This window comes from Pongo abelii, chromosome 2 (assembly GCF_028885655.2).
Source record: "Pongo abelii isolate AG06213 chromosome 2, NHGRI_mPonAbe1-v2.0_pri, whole genome shotgun sequence".
NCBI classification, from domain to species: Eukaryota; Metazoa; Chordata; class Mammalia; order Primates; family Hominidae; genus Pongo; species Pongo abelii.
This window is the reverse complement of record NC_085928.1, coordinates 165658208-165682246: the sequence shown is the minus strand read 5'-3', so window position 1 is coordinate 165682246 and position 24039 is coordinate 165658208. Positions and strand designations below refer to the sequence as shown.

Below are 24039 nucleotides of genomic sequence, written 5' to 3'. Positions count from 1 at the left end.
AGAAACACACTTATTAATAAATATATTAAAGTATTGTCAAAACAGACATCATTTCTCTGGAATGCATAGGGAAGACAGTCAAAAGAGAAATAGGGAGAAATAGCAAGGGATAAAGGAAGAGACATAAAATGTTTACACTTTCAGAAGTTCAATGGACACAGTATTAATAATTCACTTCGAAATACATTTTCTGAAATAAAGCATCTCAGCTTTCAAAAGTCCAAAAATATGAGTAAATTTGCCAAGTTTATATTTACGTGACCAACAAATATATGAAAAAAAGCTCATCATCACTGGTCATTAGTGAAATGCAAATCAAAACCACATGAGATACCATCTCACGCCAGTTAGAATGGCGATCATTAAAAAGTCAGGAAACAACAGGTGCTGAAGAGGATGTGGAGAAATAGGAACGCTTTTACACTGTTGGTGGGAGTGTAAATTATTTCAACCACTGTGGAAGGCAGTGTGGTGATTCCTCAAAGATCTAGAACTGGAAATACCATTTGACCCAGCAATCCCATTACTGGGTATATACCCAAAGGATTATAAATCATTCTTCTATAAAGACACATGAACACATATGTTTATTGCGGCACTATTCACAATAGCAAAGACTTGGAACCAACCCAAATGCCCATCGATGATAGACTGGATAAAGAAAACGTGGCACACATACACCATAGAATACTATGCAGCTTTAAAAAGATGAGTTCATGTCCTTTGCAGGAACATGGATGAAGCTGGAAACCATCATTCTCAGCAAACTAACACAAGAACAGAAAACCAAACACTGCATGTTCTTACTCATAAGTGGGAGTTGAACAATGAGAACACATGGACACAGGGAGGGGAACATCACACACATGGGGTCGGGGGCTAGGGGAGGGAGAGCATTAGGAGAAATACCTAATGTAGATGAGAAGTTGATGGGTGCAGCAAACCACCATGGGACATGTATACCTATGTAACAAACCTGCATGTTCTACACATGTATCCCAGAAGTTAAAGTATAATTCGTGTATTTTAAATATACTTATTAATATATATAATATATATTAAAATATAGCAGCAGAAACTTTCCTCAAATTCCCTATTTTCCGAATTTTCAGTTAAATATATATACACACACTGTGGACTAGAGAAAATGGCTTTTTAGATTTTACAAACCAGGAGTTAAATTTCATAGAACAATACCCTTGTCCTGCAATCCCCTAGCTTCTAGAATATTGTTACAAAATACTTTTTGTGTGTTTGTTTGTGATGGAGTCTCCCTCTGTTGCCCAGGCTGGAGTGCAGTGGTGTGATCTATGCTCACTGCAATCTCTGCCTCCCGGGTTCAAGCTATTCTCCTGCTTCAGCCTCCAGAGTAGCTGGGATTACAGGCACGCACCACCACACCCAGCTAATTTTTGTATTTTTAGTAGGGATGGGGTTTCACCATCTTGGCCAGGCTGGTCTCGAACTTCTGACTTCAAGTGATCCGCCCACCTCGGCCTCCCAAAGTACTAGGATTACAGGCGTGAGCCACGATGCCCAGCCAAATGTTGTTACAAAATACTTTGGAAAGTACATTACATTTTTGTCTATATACATGAGCCAGCTTGTATGAAGCCAGGGTAGATATCACATATGAGGGATAGTTTATCCTCTCTTCTCATCTCCTGCAGCACTAGTTGCCAAACTTGGAATTCCTTTAAGGCTACATTTATAAAAATATGCAGTATCCAGTCATCAGGAAGCAGCTGAGGATCTAAATTTATCAGTCTGGAAAATAACTTGACATCAACCATCTTTGCTCCTTGGAGGCTGTAAGATTCACAAGCAGAGTTTTGAGGCACAGACAAGGTCACAGACACATTATGGTCTCAACTGGCTCATTAAATTTTTCTACCAATTACCTTTTTGTGTGCATTTATTTAAACAACACTTATGTAGAACTTTCTATAGCCCAGGCTGTATTCTAAAGGCTTTGCCCTCATTGCCTGTTTGTCATCTGCAAACTGGGGATGAAAATAATAACACCTACTTGACAGAGCTGTGAGGTTATATGAGGTTAAGTAAGTTTGTCTGAGGCCGTATCTACTGCGTGGTAGAGTCACTTAGCCATGCTTCATCTTCTTTGGGTTCAACCTTTTCTGTTTCCCTTAACCACTGGTTCATTCAGTCCTCCATTTCACTATGATGGAGATTAGATGGGACCTAGAAGTTCTATCCAATCCCATCTTTACTAGTCTCCAAGTTTTCTAGCACTTGTTCTTGAGTGCTCAGTTGAAATTTATGATTTAAGAAATTTAATATTTAAATCTTTTTTTTTTTTGAGACAGAGTTTCACTCTTGTCACCCAGGATAGAGTGTAGTGGTAAGATCTCAGCTCACTGCAACCTCCACCTCCCAGGTTCAAGCTATTCTCCTGCCTCAGCCTCCTGAGTAGCTGGGACTACAGGTGCCTGCCACCACGCCTGGCTAATAATATTTAAATCTTGAATTAAAATGTTATCATGAAAAAAAAACCTAAAAAAGTTAGGAGAGCCAGAAGAAAAAACTATGGAATTTTTAAAATAGTTTGAGAAACTATGAAAGCTTTTTCCCTTTAACTCTCATATGACAACAAAATTTGATATCTGGGAAAGAAAGTTTGCTGAAGCTTACAATGGATTTAGATCAATGTAAACCAGTTTGCGTTTTTCTGAATAAATTTCTCTGATTAGGGTAACTATTAATCACATGTTAATTATTGACAGTGACCCAATATTAAAGTCAAGAAACAAACTAACCAAAGATAAAACAATTAGTGTTGTAGTATATCGTTAGGTGTACACCATCGCCCCCCACCCCCTCACAAACACATCCATTTCCAATTATGTGCACCTCTCAAGAGTCACTGTTTACCTGCTACAGAATGCATGTTCAAGTCTCCTGGAGGCCTGAGCTGTCTCTCCTGCAGGCAGATAACTCATGGTTTTCCCCTCTCTAACACAGGTCCCCAGTGGTGTGACTTCTAGTTGTGGATTTACTTATACAAGTTAGGTAACATGGAGCTCGTTTCACCTTACAAGGTGCCCAGCTTCCCGAGACCTATTTAGTTCAAAACACCTGGTCCAACAAGGTCATTAAGTCAAACCACAAGATTGGGGTTTCCTGGTAGGCAACTGCTTTTCTGTAGTGTTTTCACTTTTTCTTCAGCTTTCAAGAACTTATGCTCCCTTGCAAGTACCAAAATCTTTTGCTTTTATCAAGACTTCCCTTTCACATGTCCCCAAGACTCTGCAAATCACTTTTAAACCATTAATTCTATCTAAAAGTCCTATTCCTGGTTTCTTCAGGTACTGGTTAAACAAAATTACGGTTTAAAGTGCTGTTAGTTGGCCGAGCATGGTGGCTCATGCCTGTTATCCCAGCACTTTGGGAGGCTGAGGCAGGTGGATGACTTGAAGTCAGGAGTTTGAGACCAGCCTGGCCAACATGGTAAAACCTCATCTCTACTAAAAAATGCAAAAAAATTAGCCAGGTACAGTAGCATGTGCCTGTAATCCCAGCTACTAGGGAAGCTGAGGCGGGAGGATTGCTTGAACCAGGAGGTGGAGGTTGCAGTGGGCAGAGATCGCACCACTGTAGTCCAGCCTGGGCAACAGAGAAAGACTCCATCTCAAAAAAAAAATAAAATAAAAATTATACTCAGAGGAGTATCATTTGGGGAATATTTTTTTTTCTCCTATGAAAGTAGCATGTGTTGTGGGGAATTTAGAAAATTCAAACCAAAAAGGGGGGAAAATTGGAATACTCTCTAATTTCATTATCCTGCAATAACTCACCAAAAACATTTTAATGAACATCCTTAAAATTTTTTTCATATGCATATTTTTGTAGAAATAAGCTTAACTACTACATAATGTTTCATATACCAAAAGTATCTTCTTGTGATTACAATTTTCTATCACATCAATTTTCATAATCTATTACATGGATGTACTTTAATTCATTTAACCAATATGCTGCTGTCTCAGGTTATTGGACTCTGAGAATTTGCACCTAGAAGAGACACCCCACTGGAGACCCTGAGAACAGGAGCCCATGGTGTGATGGGAGTTCTCTCCCATTGAGGAGAATCACAGTGCCTTTACAGCTAAGTGTGAAATGCATAGGTTATATCAGGTGGAGGATTCTTTGGAACTGTGTTTCCATTTATGGAACAAACAGTCCTATCCTGTGTTAAGAGGCCACAGCGTTTAAACACTAAACCTCTCTTGAGGTGTCTGCCCATCTCACAATGTGTTTATTTAAAAGTGACGTTACTTCAAAGCCATGTTTACCTTAAGATAGACACAGTTAGATAGATATCAAAACAATTAGAACCATGTGTATACACATGGGCTAATATACACTCATATTTCCTAGCTTGTCCACTGAGAGGGCCTGGAGGCAGTAACACACACCCCAGTAGCAACAAGCTCCTAGATCTTGGTTTCTATACCATTCTCCAAAAGAAACCAGAGCTCTTTGAAGAAGTGGCTGATTTTAGGGCTGGGGTAGGGAATATATAAGATGAACCTGGAATAGTACAGAAAGAAAGGCTTTACAAAAAGAAAAAAAGATCAGACATGTTAAAGCGACAAAGGTGCCAACCTATAAGAGCTCCCAGTGGCCAAAGTTGGAACACTTTCAACAGCAAAATAAATAACATAGTCCCAAAGTATAATAAAACAAATATCCACGAGTACATACTGGTCGAAACAAATGACTGAATGGGAGAAAAGAGCCAAATCTCCTGTACAGAACTCTACTTTATGTAGATACTCCCACCATCCACTCTCTTCCCCCAGTTGCTTCCAAAGAGTAGAGTATAGAAAGGAAAGAATAAGTAACTTTATGGTGAAGGAACCTGGCCAACACTACCTTGGCGTGATAGTCAAGGTTAACATCACCAGTGCCAAGTCATAGAGATAGCATGTTCCTCCCGAAATGACATCATGAAGGCACTTCACCTCTGTGGTTTTCCTTACAAAATCCATAACTTCATTCTGAAAGAAATACCATGCAAACCAAAATTGAGGAAATATTATTTGGCAATAAAAGTAAATGAAATACTGGTACAATCTATAATGTGGATAAACAATGAAAGCATGCTCAGTGAAAGCAGTCACAAAAGACTACACAATATCTCATTGCATGTGTATGATATGTCCAGAATAGACAATCTTCTGCCCCAGCCCTAAAAACAATAGAGACAGAAAGTAGATTAGTGGTTGCCTAGGGTAGGGAAGTTTGAGGGGAAACTGAGAATAACCACTAATGGGTAGGGAGTTTCTTTTTATTTATTTATTTTTATTTTTTTCAAGTGGTCAGTCTTATTACTGAAGTTTTTTTTAGGGGTGATAAAACTGTTCTACAATTATCTTTATAATAAGAATTACAAAATACTGCCAAAAGAAATCAGAGATGACACAATCAAATGGAAAAATATTCCATGCTCATGGATAGGAAAAATCAATATTGTTAAAATGGCCACAGTGCCCAAAGCAATTTATAGATTCAGTGCTATTTCTATCAAATTACCAATGACATTTTTCACAGAATTAGAAAGAAACTATTCTAAAATTCATATAGAACCAAGAAAGAGCCTGAATAGTCAAAGTAATCCTAAGCAAAAAGAATGAAAGCAGGCATCATACTACCCAAACTATACTACAAGACTACAATAACAAAAACAGCATGGTATTGGTACAAAAACAGACCCAAAGACCAATGGAACAGAATAAAGAACCTAGAGATAAAGCCATACACATACCATTTGATCTTTGACAAAGTTGACAAAAACAAGCAATGGAAAATGGACTCCTTATTCAATAAATGGTGCTGGGATAACTGGCTAGCCATATGCAGAAGATTGAAAGTGGACCCCTTCTTTTCATCATATAAAAAATTAGGCTGGGCGCAGTGGCTCACACTTGTAATCCTAGAACTTTGGGAGGCCGAGGCAGACAAATCACTTAAGGCCAGGAGTTCGAGACCAGCCTGACCAACATAGCGAAACACCGTCTCTACTAAAAATACAAAAAATAGCCAGGCATAGTGGCGCACACCTGTAATCCCAGCTACTCAGGAGGCTGAGGCATGAGAATTGCTTGAACCCAGGAGGTAGAGGCTGCAGTGAGCCGAGATTGCACCGCTGCACTCCATCCTGGGGGACTGAATGAAACCCTGCCTCAAAAAAAAAAAAAAAAAAAACCCTAAAAGAAAACCTAGGAAATGCCTTTCTGGACATAGGCCCTAGGAAAAATTTCATGATTAAGACTCCAAAAGCAATTGCAACAAAAACAAAAATTGACAAATGGGACCTAATGAAACTAAAGAGCCCCTGCACAGCAAAAGAAATTACCAACAGAGAAAACAGACACCTACAGAATGGGAGAACATATTTGCAAACTATACGTCCAACAAAGGTCTAATATCCAAAATCTATAAGGAACTTAAGTCAACAAGCAAAAAACAAATAACCCCATTAAAAAACGGGCAAAGGACATGAACAGACACTTCAAAAGAAGAAATACACATGGCCAAGAAGCACATTGTTGCTCAACAGCTTACTAATCATTAGTAAAATGCATATCGAAACCACAATGAGGCTGGGCACAGTGGCTCACGCCTGTAATCCCAGCACTCTGGGAGGCCGAGGTGGGCAGATCACGAGGTCAGGAGATTGAGACCATCCTGGCTAACACAGTGAAATCCGTCTTTACTAAAAATATAAAAAAATTAGCTGGGCATGGTGGCGGGCACCTGTAGTACCAGCTACTCGGGAAGCTGAGGCAGGATACTGACATTGAACCCAGGAGGCAGAGGTTGCAGTGAGCCGAGATCGTGCCACTGCACTCCAGCCTGGGTGACAGAGCAAGATTCCATCTCAAAAAAAAAAAAAAAAAAAAAAAAGCCACAATGAGATACCATCTCACACCATCAGGATGGCTATTATTAAAAAGTCCAAAAAATAACAGATAGTAGCAAGGTTATGGAGTAAAGAGAATACTTATGCTGATGGGAGTGTAAATTAGTGAGCGTCTGTGGAAAGCAGTTTGGAGATTTCTCAAAGAACTTAAAACAGAATTACAATTTGACCCAGCGATCCCATTACTGGGTATACACCCAAAGAAATATAAATTGTTCTACCATAAAGACACATGCACGCATATGTTTACCACAGCACTATTCACAGTAGCAAAGACACGGAATCAACCTAAATGCCCATCAACAGTGGACTGGATAATGCAAATGTGGTACATGTACACCATGGAATACTACACAGCCATAAATAAGAATGAAATCATGTCCCCAGAAGTAAAACGAATGGAACTGGAGGCCATTATCCTAAGTGAATTAAGGCTGGAGCAGAAAATCAAATACTGCAGGTTCTCACTTATAAGTGGGAGCTAAACACTGAGTACACATGGACACTACGAAGGAAACAACAGACACCAGGGCCTACTTGAGGGTAGAGGGTGGGAAGAGAGAGAATCAAAAAACTATGTATCGGGTACCATGCTTATTACCTGGGTAACAAAATAATCTGTACACCAAACCCCCACAGCACATAATTTACCCATGTAACAAACCTGCACATGTACCCCTAAAACTAAAATAAAATTTAGAAAGAAAAAATAAATAAAATAAGAATTATACTGGATAACGTTTAAAAAGTTAAACATATATCACAGCAATTTCGCTTCTAAGAATGTGCCCAAGATGAATGAATGAATATATCCATGAAAGCTTATATAACGTCATAGTGAAACTACCATTGCAAAATTATAACTGAGACAGCCAAAGAGATCTGACCTAACCAACTCCATCTTGCTTCTAACCTCCAAGCTGTCCTTGTTCATTCCTGGGCATAGGGCAAACTAACTTTGGGAGGAACTTAATTTAGAGTTTAAAACAAAGACGATGTAATCCCAGCACTTTGGGAGGCCAAGGCGAGCAGATCACGAGGTCTGGAGATCGAGACCATCCTGGCTAACATGGTGAAACCCCATCTCTACTAAAAACACACGCAAAAAAAGTAGCCGGGTGTGGTGGTGGGCGCCTGTAGTCCCAGCTACTTGGCAGGCTGAGGCAGGAAAAATGGCGTGAACCCGGGAGGTGGAGCTTGCAGAGCCGAGATCGCGCCACTGTACTCCAGCCTGGGCAACAGAACGAGACTCTGTCTCAAAAAAATAAATAAATAAAAATAAGGAGACCTCCTTCTTGCCTAGGGACTAGATTGCCTTTGTAGGACTAACAAATTAGCCAAAAGATTAGAAATTATGGTTTAGGAGTCACACAGCTGGAGGCTACAGGATTCTGACCCTCCTAAACTGCTCCCAAGAGATATTTTGCACATCCTGTATGTGATGGATCAGCTGGCACCACCCAGATACATCAACTGGCTCATCTGATCTTGTAGCCCCCACACAAAAACTGACTCAACCCAAGAAGACAGCTTCAACTCCCTATGATTTCATCTTCCAACCAACCAGTTAGTACTCCCAACTCGCTGGCCCCCCTACCCACCAAATTGTCCTTAAAAACTCTGACCCCCAAATGCTCTGGGAGACTGATTTGAGTAACAAAAAACTCTGGTCTCCTGCACAGCTGGCTCTGTGTAAATTACTCTTTCTCTATTGCAATTCCCCTGTCTTGATAAATTGGCTCTGTGTAGGCAGCAGGCAAGGTAAACCCGATGGGCAATTACAATAGCAACTCTTTTCATCACAGCCCCTTACTAGAAACAACCCGGATGTCGATCAGTTGGTGAATAAACAAATTGTGACATATCTTTTAAAAAAGAAAATGTTCTACAATTGATGGTGGCAATGGTTGCACAGCTCTGTGAATATACTTAAAACCATTGAATTGTACACCTTAAATGGGTGAATTCTGTTATGTAAATTCTATCGCAATAAAATTATTAAAAAGAAAACAAAACAAGGAGCATTCAACAAAGTACCTGACCAGTACTGATATAGGAAGTAAAAAGAAATTACTTAGGTAGATAGTGAGGGTAAGGAAGTCCTCAGTAAGGTTTTCCTTTTAATGAAAAGCTGCCCCAAAACAAAGAATAGCCTGTAAAAATCAAACTGCTGACACAGATAAGCAAGCTGGAAGCTTGCATGGGTGAATGCTGGCAGCTGTACCAATAGGAAAAGGCTATGTGGGGGTTAGGCATGTTCAACATGGCAGCTCCATCTTCCCTCTTCTTTGCCAACCATGTGTACAGTAAGGAGCAGATAACATGGTGCCAGCCAGGTAGAAAACACATTTGCAAAATAAAAATCTTAGGGTTGGGTGGGCAGCTTCTTTGTGTGCTATGTAAACATCACACCTGGTCCAACCAATCTTTGGGTTCTACGTAAATCAGACACTGCCTTCTCAAGCCAGTCTATAAAATCTTGTGCACTCTCAGCTGTGGACCAGAAGTCCCACTCAAGCACCCCTCTCTCTGCAGGAGGGAGAGCTATACTCCTTTCTTTTACTTTTGCCTATTGAACCTCTGCTCCTAAAACCACTCCTGTGTGTCTAAGTCTTCAATTTCCTTGGCATAAGACAACGATCCTCAGGTATTTCCCCAGACAAATGACATCCACGCCACTTCAGTACTAAACAAAACTGTCAAGGTCATTATAAACAAGTCTTAGAAATTGTTACAGACAAGGGGAGACTGAAGAGACATGAAAATTAAATGTAATATAGTGTCCTGGATGGGATCCTAGAACAGAAAAAGGAAATTAGGAAAAATCTAGTGAACTATTAATAAAATGTGCCTGGTTACTAATGCACAAATATGAGTTCCTTAACTGTTATAAATGTACCACACAGTAATGCACCCAGGCCTGTCTGACTCTACAGTTCGTTCTTTTAGCCACCAAACCACTCTGCCTCTCTGTAACCCTAATTATGGAAGCTGACCCTGCCCTCATGTCGGAGGCTTATCTCTGTCTCATCCAGGCCCGCTACTGAGATCCCAGGAGGCCTCATCAAAAAGCTGCATGAGTTAATAAAGGAAACATCACTTCCTCCATAGCTCTGTCTAAAGCAGCATCAAAGTATCTGAGAACCACGTTATGACTCTTCTATTTCAGTATAATGAGGTGACTGAAGCATGGAGTTGGGCATTCAAATGTTGGTTAAATAAGTAAATGAATTAGCTTCTGAAGGCATTAAATTGCTCTTTTCTTCAAACACTTAAAAAGTTAGAATAAGAACACTTTAAAAGTTCTAAAACTCTTTTTAGAACTCTGCTTTCTAAAAGACTTCTAACATTGAAAAATCAGTCCCTATGATCTGATACAGATTAGCTTGAAGGGGGAAGAAAAACTTTTTCAGGTGATGTTTGTCTGCTAAAAGGACACTGGTCTTTCTAAGAAAGAAGCAGAATGAGTTTATTTTTAAAGTGAACTTGATGGGGGGAAGGAGAAGCAAAGGCATATAAACAATATAGCAATGACCCAAGACATAGACAAGATTGACCAATGGAAAGAGGTATTTGCTCTCAAATGTGCTAGGAAGGGGCTGGGGGAAGTCTACCCTGACCATTAGGATCTTCAGGGCAGCCCGGCAGGCGGTCTAATATAGTGGTAAGTGCTCCCAGGCAGGAGTCCCAAGATGGGAGTTTTCTTTGCAGCTCCAGCTTTAACCAGAATGCAATCTTTCCACTGCTGGAAACTTAGTTGCCCTACGGGATAAAACTAAACGGTTTTCCTGGGTCCTTACCAATTCCCATCTTTTAGAAATCTGAAAGAACTAGAGATAAGCCTCAAATAACCTTGAGGCCAATAGTGTATTTCCTCCCCCACTCAAACTATGTCTGGGCTGAAGTTATCAAGAAATAAAACTAGGCCGGGCGCGGTGGCTGACGCCTGTAATCCCAGCACTTTGGGAGGCCAAGGCGGGCGGATCACGAGTTCAGGAGATCGAGACCACGGTGAAACCCCGTCTCTACCAAAAATACAAAAAATTAGCCGGGGGCAGTGGCGGGCGCCTGTAGTCCCACCTACTCGGGTGGCTGAGGCAGGAGAATGGCGTGAAGCCGGGAGGCGGAGCTTGCAGTGAGCTGAGATCGCGCCACTGCACTCCAGCCTGGGAGGCGGAGCGAGACTCCGTCTCAAAAAAAAAAGAAATAAAACTATAGTCAACGCTTGTGTATATAAGGTTCCAGGACTCCCGTGTATTCCAAAATCCATGCATACTCAGGTCCTCCAGTAAGCCCTGAAGAATCTGGGTATATGAAAAGCCAATCCTCCCTCCACAGGTTTCATATCCTGAGAATGCTATTTCTCCATCCACATTTGGTTGAAAAAAATCCAGGGATATGTGAACCCACGCAGTTCACACCCATGTTGTTCAAGAATCAACTACAGCTTGTGTTTTCATGCCTTTCCTTCTCAGTGACAAAGGAGCAGTTCAATAGCTAGGCAGTAAGAAGACAGAGGGCACGGGGCATAATTAGGACTGCATAGCTTTCAGATGGATAGATACCAAAACGCACTTTAAACTTATAATTGGACCAAGTCATACTATGCTAGCTTCAACAGCTTGCACTCACCAATTCATATAGCCTATTTTTGTTTTTCCTAGGAAACCACAAAGATCTAAAAGAACACACACACAAAAAAAACAAAAACAAAAACACAAAACCTGACTTCACTTATTTCCCCTCAGATATCGGTGGTGCAAATTTATTTTAAATGAAGGCAGGCTGGCTTTTTACTAAAAGATGAAGAAAAGGAACCAATTAAAATAGAAACTCCTTTCCAGGTAGAATCAGAAATAAAGCAGGTAAGGTTTTGTGCCTCTCTAGAGCAAGGGGGTCCGGGAGGGTGTGGGGGAGGGGTGCACTGGAGGAGCTGGAGATTTGGGAGGTGTTTAACTCTTGTGCTAAGAGAACTCAGGTAAACCTTAACATTATTTCTTAACTATTACACCAGGATGATGAGTTTGATTATCCTAAACTGCAAAACTCAGTTTTTTCCTTCTGTCACCCACATTTTCAACACTTGCAGCCTCATTTAATGTCAACTTACATTCCTTCATCTGTGGATCCTTTGCTCTCTGGCTTGGTTCTTTTGGATAATAATGCCAAGTTCCCACCCATCACAGGAATCATGATTGGAATACACCAGCCCAGCACCCTGTACTCTGGTGCCCCAAGTGATTACATGTGAGCCTCCCAGAAAGAACAAATATTGCTCTTGCCACTCCTCTCCAATGCTGACAGGACTGAGTCCTGGGGCAAGTGGATCCGGGAATTGCACTGCAGACAATTTTGCAGTAATTCCCTGTCTGGAGAAGCAAGCCAGTTAACACTAGTTAGACTGTCACAGCCCTAGGAGAGGTAAGAACAACAAAGCCCACATTACCACGATGTCTTCTGGTGGCAAGAAATCTTTCTCCCACCACCATCCCCTTCCTCCCGGAATCCCTTGCCCCTTTCTGTGTATCTCTTCTGCTCCCACTTGACCGTCTTACCCTGCTTACTCATAACCTCACCTTGCACAGTGCCAACATGGCCTCTCAAGACTCACTCTGATTTTTTTAGTTCTCATGCCCCTATATAACTCAGTGTTTCAGAATCCCCTAGCTTATTTTTATTTATTTTTTAAGACAGGGTCTTGCTGTTGCCCATGCTGGAGTATAGTGGTGTGAACAGGCTTACTGTAGCCTCAATCTCCCAGGCTTAAGTGATCCTCCCACCTCAGCCTCCCAAGTAGCTGGGACCACGGGTGCGCATAACCATGCCTGGATATTTTAATTTTTGTAGACACAAAAGGACTCACTATGTTGCCCAGGCTGGTCTCGAATTCCTGGCCCCAAGCAATCCTTCTGTCTCGACCTTACAAAGTGCTGGGATTACAGATGTCAGCCACTATGCCAAGCCCAAACTAAACTAAACATTTTTCAAGTCAAGGTCAGTAATTTACTTGTCTTTGAACTCTCAGAGCCTGGTTCATAAAATGTAAAAACTGAATAAATGAACAAGCTTATTTACAGTGAGGTATTAGAGATCAAATCTATGATCTCTTTGAGGAGTTTCTGCTTTTTATTTTTATGTACTTTTTATTTTCTATTTTTATGTACTTTTTATTTTCTATTTTTTTGAGACAGTCACCCAGGCTGGAGTGCTGTGGCACAATCCCAGCTCATTGCAACCTCTGCCTCCCAGGTTCAAGCAATTCTAGTGCCTCAGCTTCCCGAGTAGCTGGGATTACAGGCGCACGCCACCATGCCTGGCTAATTTTTTATATTTTTAGTAGAGATGGGGTTTCGTCATGTTGCTCAGGATGGTCTCCATCTCCTGAACTCAGGCAATCCGTCCGCCTCAGCCTCCCAAAGTGCTAGGATTACAGGCATGAACCACTGCACCTGGCAGTTTCTGCTTTTTAAAAGAGACCTGCAAGAAGAGGGCAAGGCTTACATCAAAGGAATAAATGTCTAATAGTAGAATTCCAAGTATTAGACACCTAAGTGAAGAAGCTGAACGTGGGCAGGACTTAGCCTGCATCCTTGGCTTCACACTTCACCAAAAAGGAAACCCACTTATATTTTTTCCCTATGTATAGCTTCAGCCTTTTCTGTTACAGCCCTAAGTGCAATGCTGTTTTGTTTGTTTGTTTTCAGAACTCTACATAGACAATCTGTGCCTTGGCAGATTGTCTGAATTGTAAATTAAAATATGATAGCATGGAGAATAGCATGCAAGTTTGGAGACAGGAGTCTGTATACTGTTCTGTTAGGGTTAATATCATGTGGCATAAATTTCATAATGATGCAAGTATAAGCCCCATATAGTTCAAAGCAAGTGACCCCACACCACCTTCAAAATCTGGGACTCTGTCATAGTCTAAATTTATTTGATTTGTCCCAGCTAATTGAGCACAATGAGATTATTAATCCTACAGCACTCGTTTCATCTGCACTGCCATGTTTTAAATAAGATATTATGCTTATTTTATACATAAAGCATATTCTCATGCATATTTTTATACTTAATGTACTGGTAAATCAATTCCTTATACATTCTTTCACTTGACCCACAGAGGCAGTATTATTCCTACATGAGTGATTTGGTGCCAAGGAGATTGTTGCCTTACCCAGGGTTACACGGCTACATGGAGTCAGTCAGAAATAAGATACTGGATTTCACGCCAATGTTTTACCAACAGATTTAGACCTACATGTTATGAGTGAATATTCTAACATACTAGAACAAATATTAGATAAAATAGATTCCCAAGATTATACCTAACTCAACCAGGAATCTTATTTTTATGTCACTGATACTCTGAAGATGCCTCATTCCTATTTCTCAGAGATAAAATTTTTACATTTTCTATAATGGTCTCTTCTGAAATTCAGGGTAAAGAAATCACACAAAGAGGAAAATATAAAGATAGTTATGCTTCTTTAGTAAGCTTTTAAAGTGCAACTTATTTCCAAACTAATGTGAGCAATGCTGATTCCCTCTCTGCCTTACTGAACGACATCTCTAAACTCAAACATATCCAAAGGATGGCCATTATTGTTTACTTAACAGGAAAAATTTAAAAATATATGTGGTGACCATTTCCCCTTACTTTACAAAGGGAAACCAACAGAGTAACAAAACTGTAAATAGCATATCTGGCCTTTTCTAAATCCAGTATATTAGAATATTCACTTCTGTCATAATGGTCTAAAAGGTAGGAGATAGTTTTAAATCTCTGTAGTAATACCAGTTACCTGACAAAGCTAGCTCCAAAGTGAATTTAAGTAGGCTTTAAATGTGGATCTAGGGACATTCTATACATGTCTACTTTAAGAAATATATGGGATGTCTGTACCTCTACGCCAGGAAGATGCAATAAGATTCTTAAGTATCTATATTTTTGTAAAATATTCCAACTCTTAAATGTCAAAACAGCAAAGACAACACTTTCAGTATTAAGGAGATACATATATATTTCTTTTGAGACAAGGTCTCGTTCTCTCAACCAGGCTGGAGTGCAGTTGACATGATCACAGCTCACTGCAGCCGTGACATCCTGGGCTCAAGTGATTCTCCCGCCTCAGTCTCCCAAGTAGCTGGGACTAGAGGTGCACACCTGGCTAATATTTGTGTTTTTTTGTAGAGACGGGGTTTCGCCATGTTGCCCAGGCTGGTCTTGAATTCCTGTGCTCAAACGATCTACCTGCCTTAGCCTCCCAAAACGCTGGGACTACAGTAGGCATGAGCCACTGCAGCCAGCCAAGGACACATATATATTTTAAGATATATCCTTCAAAGTTAAGAAAAATTGAGAAAAGAAAAAAAAATCACAATAATCAGACACCATGGTTCCCAAACTGTGCACCAATGCAACTCCAAGCCACTGTAACAAACTCACATAGACACGAAGTGAACTATTAGCTTGTGGTCAGTTTTCAACACAGCATCATGCTACATTCCATTTAATGATGTCATGTTTACAAAGCTGGCTGGGTTTTCAGTGGCTGTGGTGATTAAAAACATGTATGGTGCAAAAATCAGCATGAAACAGAAAATGAAGATGGCAGTGATTTGATAAGCTATACAGTGCTCAACAGATGCATATATCCCATTCACAGTTTAAGAATGAAAAGAATGAATTTTTTCATTTACATATAATATTTTTTCAAATGGCTATGTTGTTAGCACATTTTAAAGTTGTTTCATAACTATTAATAAATGGAACTGTTACTTATTTTGGCCTAGGGACACTACTAAAATTACTAAGGCAACTGTCAAAGGAGAAAGTTTGGGAACCTCTATACTAAATTCACATCAGGTACTCTAGCAGCCTGACCAGAAAAAGAAAACACAAGTAAAAAATGCCATTCAAAATGTATTTTATTCAATGATGAATCTTTAAATTTCTCTTTAAGCAAAATCTAACGGAAAATAGGCCAGGATAGCAGCATAACCATTAAATTAAGTAAATTACTTATCCAAGCCATCTCATTTCTTTAAAAAATCTCTGGGTACTGGCCAGGCACAGTGGCTCATGCCTATAATCCCAGCACTTCGGAAGGCTGAGACAGGTAGATCACTTGAGACCACAAGTTCAAGACCAGCTTGGCCAACATGGCGAAACCCTATCTCTACCAAAAATACAAAAATTAGCCAGGAGTGGTGGCATGCGCCTGTAGTTCCAGCTACTTGGGAGACTGAGGCAGGAGAATCACTTGAACCTGGGAGGTGGAGGCTGCAGTGAGCCGGGATCACACCACTGCACTCCAGCCTGGGCAACAGAGCAAGACTCCATCTGAAAAAAAACAAAAAATCCCTGGGTACTTATTGCCAACTTTTCAGAAATCTCAACCGTGTGCTATATGGCAAATTTAGTCACTAAGAAATCATGTTATTCTAATTCTTGAGTCTGAGTAATAGGAATACTGGGGTGTGCTAATTGCATTATTCTACTTTTGTGTATGCTTGAGCATTTTCTTTCTTTTTTTTTTTTTTTAAGATGGAGTCTCGCTCTGTCGCCCAGGCTGGAGTGCAGTGGTGCAATCTCGGCTCACTGCAAGCTCCGCTTCCCGGGTTCACGCCATTCTCCTGCCTCAGCCTCCCGAGTAGCTGGGACTACAGGCGCCCGCCTCCACGCCCGGCTAATATTTTGTATTTTTAGTAGAAACGGGGTTTCACCGGGTTAGCCAGGATGGTCTCGATCTCCTGACCTCGTGATCCACCGCCTCGGCCTCCCAAAGGGCTGGGATTACAGGCGTGAGCCACCACGCCCAGCCTGCTTGAGCATTTTCACAATAATTTTAAAAAGGTCGTTGAACACCTAATAATCATGATATACATAATTCTTGGTACTCTCCCATAAACAAAATAAGCAATATAAATAAGCAGTTCAATCTATTACATCCTCACTACTACTCACAATAAAATAGAAGCTGTTTTCCAAAAGAATCAAAAGATGAGATTTTCTTAGCCAGATACATTTTTAGTCCACTGAAACTTTCTTCTTATTCAGAATATCAATCATCCTAATGCAATTAGATAAGGACATCTTGACAAAAGGTTCGTGTTTTCCACACCATTTATGTAGCCATATTAAGTGGGAATTTTAAAAAGCTTTCTCTAATAATGTTATTTTTTAAAAAAGAATGTTTTGGCAGGTTTCATATTGCCTAAAAGAACAGTAATATATACACATGGAATGGCATTCTGAAATATAAAAAAAGGATTTAATGGTTAGAATTTGACACACTACTTGAAAACAGTGAGGTTAACATAAGATTCCTAGCTGCTTTTCTTAGAATATAATCTATATAAATTCATTAGAATAACTAATAATCTACCAAAAAAAAGCAAAAACAAAAACAGCTGTGTGGTGTTTAATAGCTTTTGATAAAAGGAGTATTAAGAGACAGAATGTCAGTTTTGAAATATAGGAGTTCAAGATTAAAAACCTAATACTTTTGTTATGAGTTATGCTAAAACAGTAAAAAAATTTTCAAAATATAGTTGTCTCAAATACAGTCTCCTCAGATAGCAGAAGGCCAGGCAAGGGCACTGACTTGAAGGGAAATAAACCACAGTAACATGACTGCCTGAAAGTAACTATGGAATTCAGTTTCTCAGCGTGATTATTTCTTCTAATCTTCATATTGATGACTCACTAGTACACTTACTTTGATGGGTTTAATCAACTCTGATAACATAGTTCCAAACAATTAAAAGGATCTGATTTATGTATTAAATAAGGGTTAATTTGTTCTTGAGAAATTGACAAAAGATTTGATCAAATGTAAATGAATATGCAATAAGTCACATAAGTCTGTGTATATACATATATATGACTTTAATTTTATAAATGCATGTGTATATGCACACCTTTAGCTCATCATTTAAATAAAAAGCTATCCAATGTTTTATGTCCATTATGTCCCCCGTTAACACTGAGCAAAATGTTAACCCCTCCTATATATGCAAGGGAAATAAAGTAAGTTGTTATATAGAAACCCCTGACACTATATGCAATTTCTTATGTCCCATATTCTGATAATATCTGTCCTCTTGGCTCTTACTTCTTGGACTTTCTCATAAACACGGAAGCTTCGTGACAAATTGTGAAAATCATCATTTCCTCCTTTATGAAGTATATTGAAGACAAAAGGGATTAAAGTCATTTCACATTTAGCAAAGCTATTTTATGGCAACATTGTTACAACACAAAATAGACATTGCAGTTTACAATTAACAATTACACAGTGATTTCATAACAATACTACTTACTCCAATTAACAAAATATTTCTTTATAAAAAATATGTTCAAAAGGAGGTTTACATTCACTTCTTCGTTTAATATCAAGGTTGTAACAATGGTCTTAGGAGATGCAAAGACGGAAAACTACTTACCTTAAAAATCTGTATTCTTGAAGATATATACTCCACTTGAATAAGATACTGCTCAAGGTTTAGGCTTCCTGGACAACTCAAGAGGATTTTGTAGGTGTACTTAATATACCCAATAAATAGCCAAATTTCCTAAACTCTCAAAATTTTGCTAACCAAGGGCCCTTAACAAAGTTAAAAGACACCACAGGGTTCAAAAGTGAACAAATATGTTGTTTTTGTTTTAAGACGGAGTCTCACTCTTGTCACCCAGGCGGAGTGCAGTGGCCAGTCTCTGCTCACTGCAACCTCCATCTCCCGGGTTTAAGTGATTCTCACAACTCAGCCTTCCCAGTAGCTGGGATTACAGGCGCGCGCCACCAAGCCCAGCTAATTTTTACATTTTTAGTAGAAATGGGGTTTCACCATGTTGGCCACACTGGTCTCGAACTCCTGACCTCAAGAGATCCGCCCACCTCAGCCTCCCAAAGTGCTGGGATTACAGGCATGCACCACCGCGCTTGGCCACAAATGTTAATGAGTTAATTAAGATGGTGCTGCTCAAATGATTCTAATTCAGGAAACTTAGGTTGCAGGTAGGTAATCTCTAGTTCTCTAAAGAATAATACCCAAATGACAGGATTTATGTGTTGGTGCAATAATAGCTCAGTCTGTTTCATGACCTAGCTAGAGTCAGAATTGGAGCGGTGGCTACAGAACAGGGGTGGCTTTCTCCTCTCTGAAGGAAAAGTAAAGTAGGAAGAAAAAGGTTGAAACAGCAGCCTACACAGTTGTTGCCCAGATCTTGAAATTAGCAACAAGTATGTCAGCTGTCCTAATTATTACCAAACAGGTTCTGCAAGTGTCTGACACACAACATAATATAGGTACAATCAGTTCCAGAATCTGGTTCCTGGATCTGAACTAATTTAGCTATAAGACCTTCAGCAAGACCATCTCTATGGCCTGCATTTCTCTCCTATAGGTTTGACAAAGATTCACCTATAAGTTTGATGAAGATAGGCTAGGTATGGCCCTCAATAAGAATTTATTCTGGTTGGGAGATTTAAAACTGTAAATGCTTGCCGGGCACGATGGCTCACGCCTGTAATCCCAGCACTCTGGGAGGCCAAGGTGGGAGGATCATGAGGTCAGGAGATCGAGACCATCCTGTCTAACACAGTGAAACCCCGTCTCTACTAAAAAATACAAAAAAATTAGCCGGGCGTAGTGGCAGGCGCCTGCAGTCCCAGCTACTCGGGAGGCTGAGGCAGGAGAATGGTGTGAACCCAGGAAGCGGAGCTTGGAGTGAGCCAAGATCGCACCACTGCACTCCAGCCTGGGGACAGAGCGAGACTCTGTCTTTAAAACAAAAAACAAAAACAAAAAAACTGTAAATGCTTGAGTTCTACCTCCAGGTTCTAATTTTATTTAATTGGACATCTGGTTATTGTATTTTTTAACTCCTCAGGTTATGTAATAATAGGCATCCAGTGTTGAGGAACACTGACAAAAAGGTTAGAGTTCAGTGAGTCACTGAGGCCTCTTCAGTACATAAAATAGGGTTGGAAGTTAGCATCTTGACACTCTTTGGGGGATTCTATATCTCTTCACTTGCCATTAAGTGAAAAGTTCAGAAATTTAAGAGTCAACAATGCCACTATTACTGCTGTCAAAGTCCTTCAGTGATTAAAAAGATACCCTGATCCCTCAATCATCTGGTGGTGTTAAACTACTTCAGTAAGAACAAAAGATGTGCTTTCCAAGCGTGGAGACATCCAACTTGTATTCAGTTCCCCATTACATTCCGGATTTGGGTCAATGAAAGAAGCATCCATTGGGGTGATAGCTAAGGTGTTCCTCGCCACATATCAGTGAGATTTCTGGAGGGGAGTAGTGTGGAAAAGTGGTTATAACATTGGGCAAGCAGATGTCAGAGAATTTCTGAAAGACAGGGCTATCTCTAGAAACTCACTGTAAGTAAGGAGATAATTTAACACTTTCGAAGCCCATTTATCCCTGATGGTCAATTTGACACTAAGAACTTCCTTTTAAGATTTGCCCTGAAGGGCCCTAGAGCATTACCTCTTCCATGCAGAGAATCAGAAAGCTTGGATTCTAGCTCTAGCTCCCAACAATTAGCTGTATGTAATTGATGATGGGTGACTTCATTAGTGTCAAAGCCAAAGCATATTCTGTCAGCTTTTCAAAAAAACACGCAGTAAAGAGAGATTCCTACCAGGAAAACTTTGATGGGTGTTTTTCAAGTGTCATCTCACAGCAGAAGATTCCCCAAGTGGTCAAACCTTGCCAACAGCTTTAAAAAAAGGTAACTAGGATTTAACTTTACGGTGCATTTTGATGTTTCCCTTTGTGTCATATCTGATGATAAAAGAACCTTAAAAAAAAAAAAAAACACTATCCAGCTTCTCCATTCTGTCTCCTGCTTTGCTTTTTCTTGTTTATAAAATACAAATTTATAGCTGGATTTGATGTTGAAAATTTAATAGTTACCTCATGTCACAGATAAAGAACAGAAATGACTTGACCAAGTTCACATTGTTGTTTACAAACCGGCAGGAAAAGCACTAAAGATGGATAGTCCTGCCTTCCTAATTTGAATGCCCTTATTCTCTACAGGTTAGGGTCAAGTTATTCAGTAAAACGGGCTATCAGGAGGTTAAGCCCAAACAGTGAGGAAACAAACTTTTATGATGCTTGTTTGACTAAATGCATGCAGTTTACCTCAAGATTAAGGGATTTAAAAAAGGTTGGAAAACAGTGTAACCCTATCTCCTGGATATATCTACAGACCTGTATTTAGGAATTATGCCAGGCTGTTATTTCTAACAGAGCTGATGATCATAGATGGGGCCTTTAAGGCAGGACTGGGTATTTGGTTCTTAAAAATGATTCTGTGCCTGCCAATCTTAGGAATAAATAATGCTTTCAATGATCTGCATTCTTCTGTCTACCTAAAAGGTACAAAGAAAAAGAATATATTTAATTAAAGAGAGATGTGTCCCAGGTAGATGGTAAGCAATGGGAATAAAGTCATGATATGCCCAGAATAACCAATGATGCATGTTATTAGCCAGGTAGCCACCATTCTAGTCTTAGTCAAAAATAAGCATCCCATAAGTTTATATAATTTTAGGTGTCAGAATACACATAAGGAAAGGACAATCTGGACTAAGGAGACCTGAAATTTAATTCTGAAATTAATTAAGTAACCATGCCTAAGGTGAGCTTGTTTTCTTAACTGTAAAATGGAAGTGCAACCTTTAACTTTCCTTAGTGGCTCAGATGAAATACTGTGAAGGTACAGAGTAATGCTATATGGCACAAAGCAAAAAGTGCTGTGCAAAAGAAGACAGTGTGCTAAATATTAGGAAATTTCTGAATTCCAAAAAATTTAGATTTTTAAGAAACTATGTCATGTCAAGATGTGTTTTGGAGTAACAATTTTCCCAATATTATATTAAGTATATACTAAGTATATATTAGGAGGGATTATATAAAAGGTGTTCAAAAAACAAATATCAGGAAAACACTAAATTAAGCAGAATTTAACAATTGTTTTTAACTTCAGAATTTCTCAGAGCTTTGAATATTATATACCATGAATCTCCAAGAAAGGACAAGTGAGCTTATTTTCCCCAAACTTATATGATCACCTAATCCTTTTTACATGGACCTTCTCAGGGGAGCAGTGTTCCATAGAACACACATTCTTACTATCTATTTTTCCAAAATTCCTACTGTTTGCTTCAACACAAAATCATAAGACACTGTGGCTAGAAATTTTTTTTCATATAAACATAAACGTGTACTGACACATGTTGGTAAGCATTTTATAGGTTGTCTGTCCTAGCTCTCAAATAACGTGACTCTAAATCTCTAAAGACCAGATCACTACCATAGCCTCTTTCCAGAAGGCCATAATGAGTACCTCCTCATCAGGATAGAGAATGTACCCTTTAAGTTTTGTAGGAGTCAAGTACCCCTTTGTCTTGGGGACAGATTTCTGTTAAGACAGACAGAAACTCTTCCCTTGCTGGTCTAGCAGCAGTTTTCTTGTTCCCTGGACCAGCCAGAATAAAAAGATGACTTCTGCCACGCATCATTTTGTTGTTTATCTAACACTGAATCCCAAATAAAATTTCATACCTGATTAATAGATCTGACCTTTTAAACTAGAAAAGCAGCAGCAACCTGAGATGGAATTGTTAAGAGAAAAATATGGTAACATTCTTAGCTAAAATACTGAGAGAAACGGAGAGTTTAAGTCTATTACTGTCTACAGTACTTATGTGAATGTTATAAAAGATCTGTTAGAAACTGGTGGCGATGGCAACAAGTCCTGCACCAGTTCTTAAATCCTCTCTTATAGCTAGTAGAAAGGATTACAAAGTTTGGCAAACATCTTGCATGGATCAAGACTCTTCACAGGTGTCTGAGCAATGAATAATATGTCTATAGATTAAAGAGCTCATTTTACAACCGTTTACTAGATGATATAAACATTTTTCCTCTCCCATTTGTAAGCTGTAGGTATGCACCATGGCTTCTGTGATCTCAGAACTGTTTCTCTGACCAGCAAAAGAAGAGATGAAAATGCTCCTCTTGACCTCTATCTGCACTACACCAGAAATGTCATTGAGCCAGTTTCTTCTAAGGAGATAACAGAAACTTTCTATGCAAGGCTGTGGAGGGCTGGTAATATAAGGCTAGGAGGATAAAGCTCCTTACTAATGAACAAGCTGACATTGCATAACATGGCATCTATGTGGAACATGGTTTGAGAACATTTTAAGACCATTCATAGACATCTGAGACCACTCATAGTTTCTTCCTCCCAAGGCTGTGAAATAAAATTCAAAAGTACATCAACAAATTCCTGGTGCTTTTCCATCTTATGGTAGCTTACATTTTATACCCTCAGTGTCCTTCAAAAGTGGCTGGAATAGCTCGGCTATACCTTTATCTGATATGTTCATCTCTTTTTCACCCTTTGGAGAAATAAGATTACTTATAAGAAAACTGATTCTCCAAAAAGTATATATACATAGTTAAGTAACACTGGTAAATAATGGGTGTTTCTAACAGTTCTTAGAAACTGGTAAGGAGACAGAAGCCCATAATTACCCCCAAACTCACCCACCTTCATATATCTTCACAGAGACATCAACAGTGAATTTATACATAAAGAATAAGTGAGGCAAAGGCAAAAGCAGTATCAATCTGTCTGAGTGTAGGCAATGGTGCTTTGATTATTTACCCGTACAAACTCTTCAGTCCCTTTTGGTTATCCCCAACTCAGCTCTTAAGCCGTAGATTTTTGCTGTGGAGAACTCAGATGTGATGTAGCTGCTCCAGTAACTCTTTTCACAGTACTGCATGTCAATAATGGGAATGATTTCTAATCAATTTAAACTGCACACGGTACTTTAATAGAACAAGAAGTTTATTACTCCCACTCAGTAGTTCCTGGGGGCTTTGATGTTAAGTCATACATAATTCGAGAAATACCAGGAATCTTCTTAATCTCAGTGACCATCTTTAATACCACCTATTAAAAAAAATTATAGAGAAAAGTCAGTATCCACTGCATGTTCAGCAGTCCTAGAGGGCTTACATTTGTAATTTAAAATTAAAATTGGACT

At 39.5% G+C, this 24039-nt stretch overlaps 1 protein-coding gene and 1 long non-coding RNA gene across 3 annotated transcripts in view; one reads left to right on the top strand and one right to left on the bottom strand.

Moving 5' to 3' along the window:
• Positions 1-10267: 10267 nt before the first annotated feature.
• On the top strand, positions 10268-23368 carry LOC129058694 (uncharacterized). Of its 2 annotated transcripts, none has more exons than XR_008523989.2 (4): positions 10268-10359; positions 11695-11811; positions 12794-12940; positions 22922-23368. It is a non-coding gene; the product is annotated as an uncharacterized LOC129058694 (long non-coding RNA). The 2 variants fall into 2 exon arrangements; XR_008523988.2 differs by having other exon boundaries at positions 10302-10515.
• The window catches only part of GMPS (guanine monophosphate synthase), a 67067-nt gene continuing 64955 nt past the window's right edge, over positions 21928-24039 (bottom strand). Inside the window, 1 exon segment of the mRNA NM_001131091.1 lies at positions 21928-23945. Within this exon segment, the coding sequence (NP_001124563.1) occupies positions 23844-23945 (102 nt within the window). The 3' untranslated portion in view covers positions 21928-23843.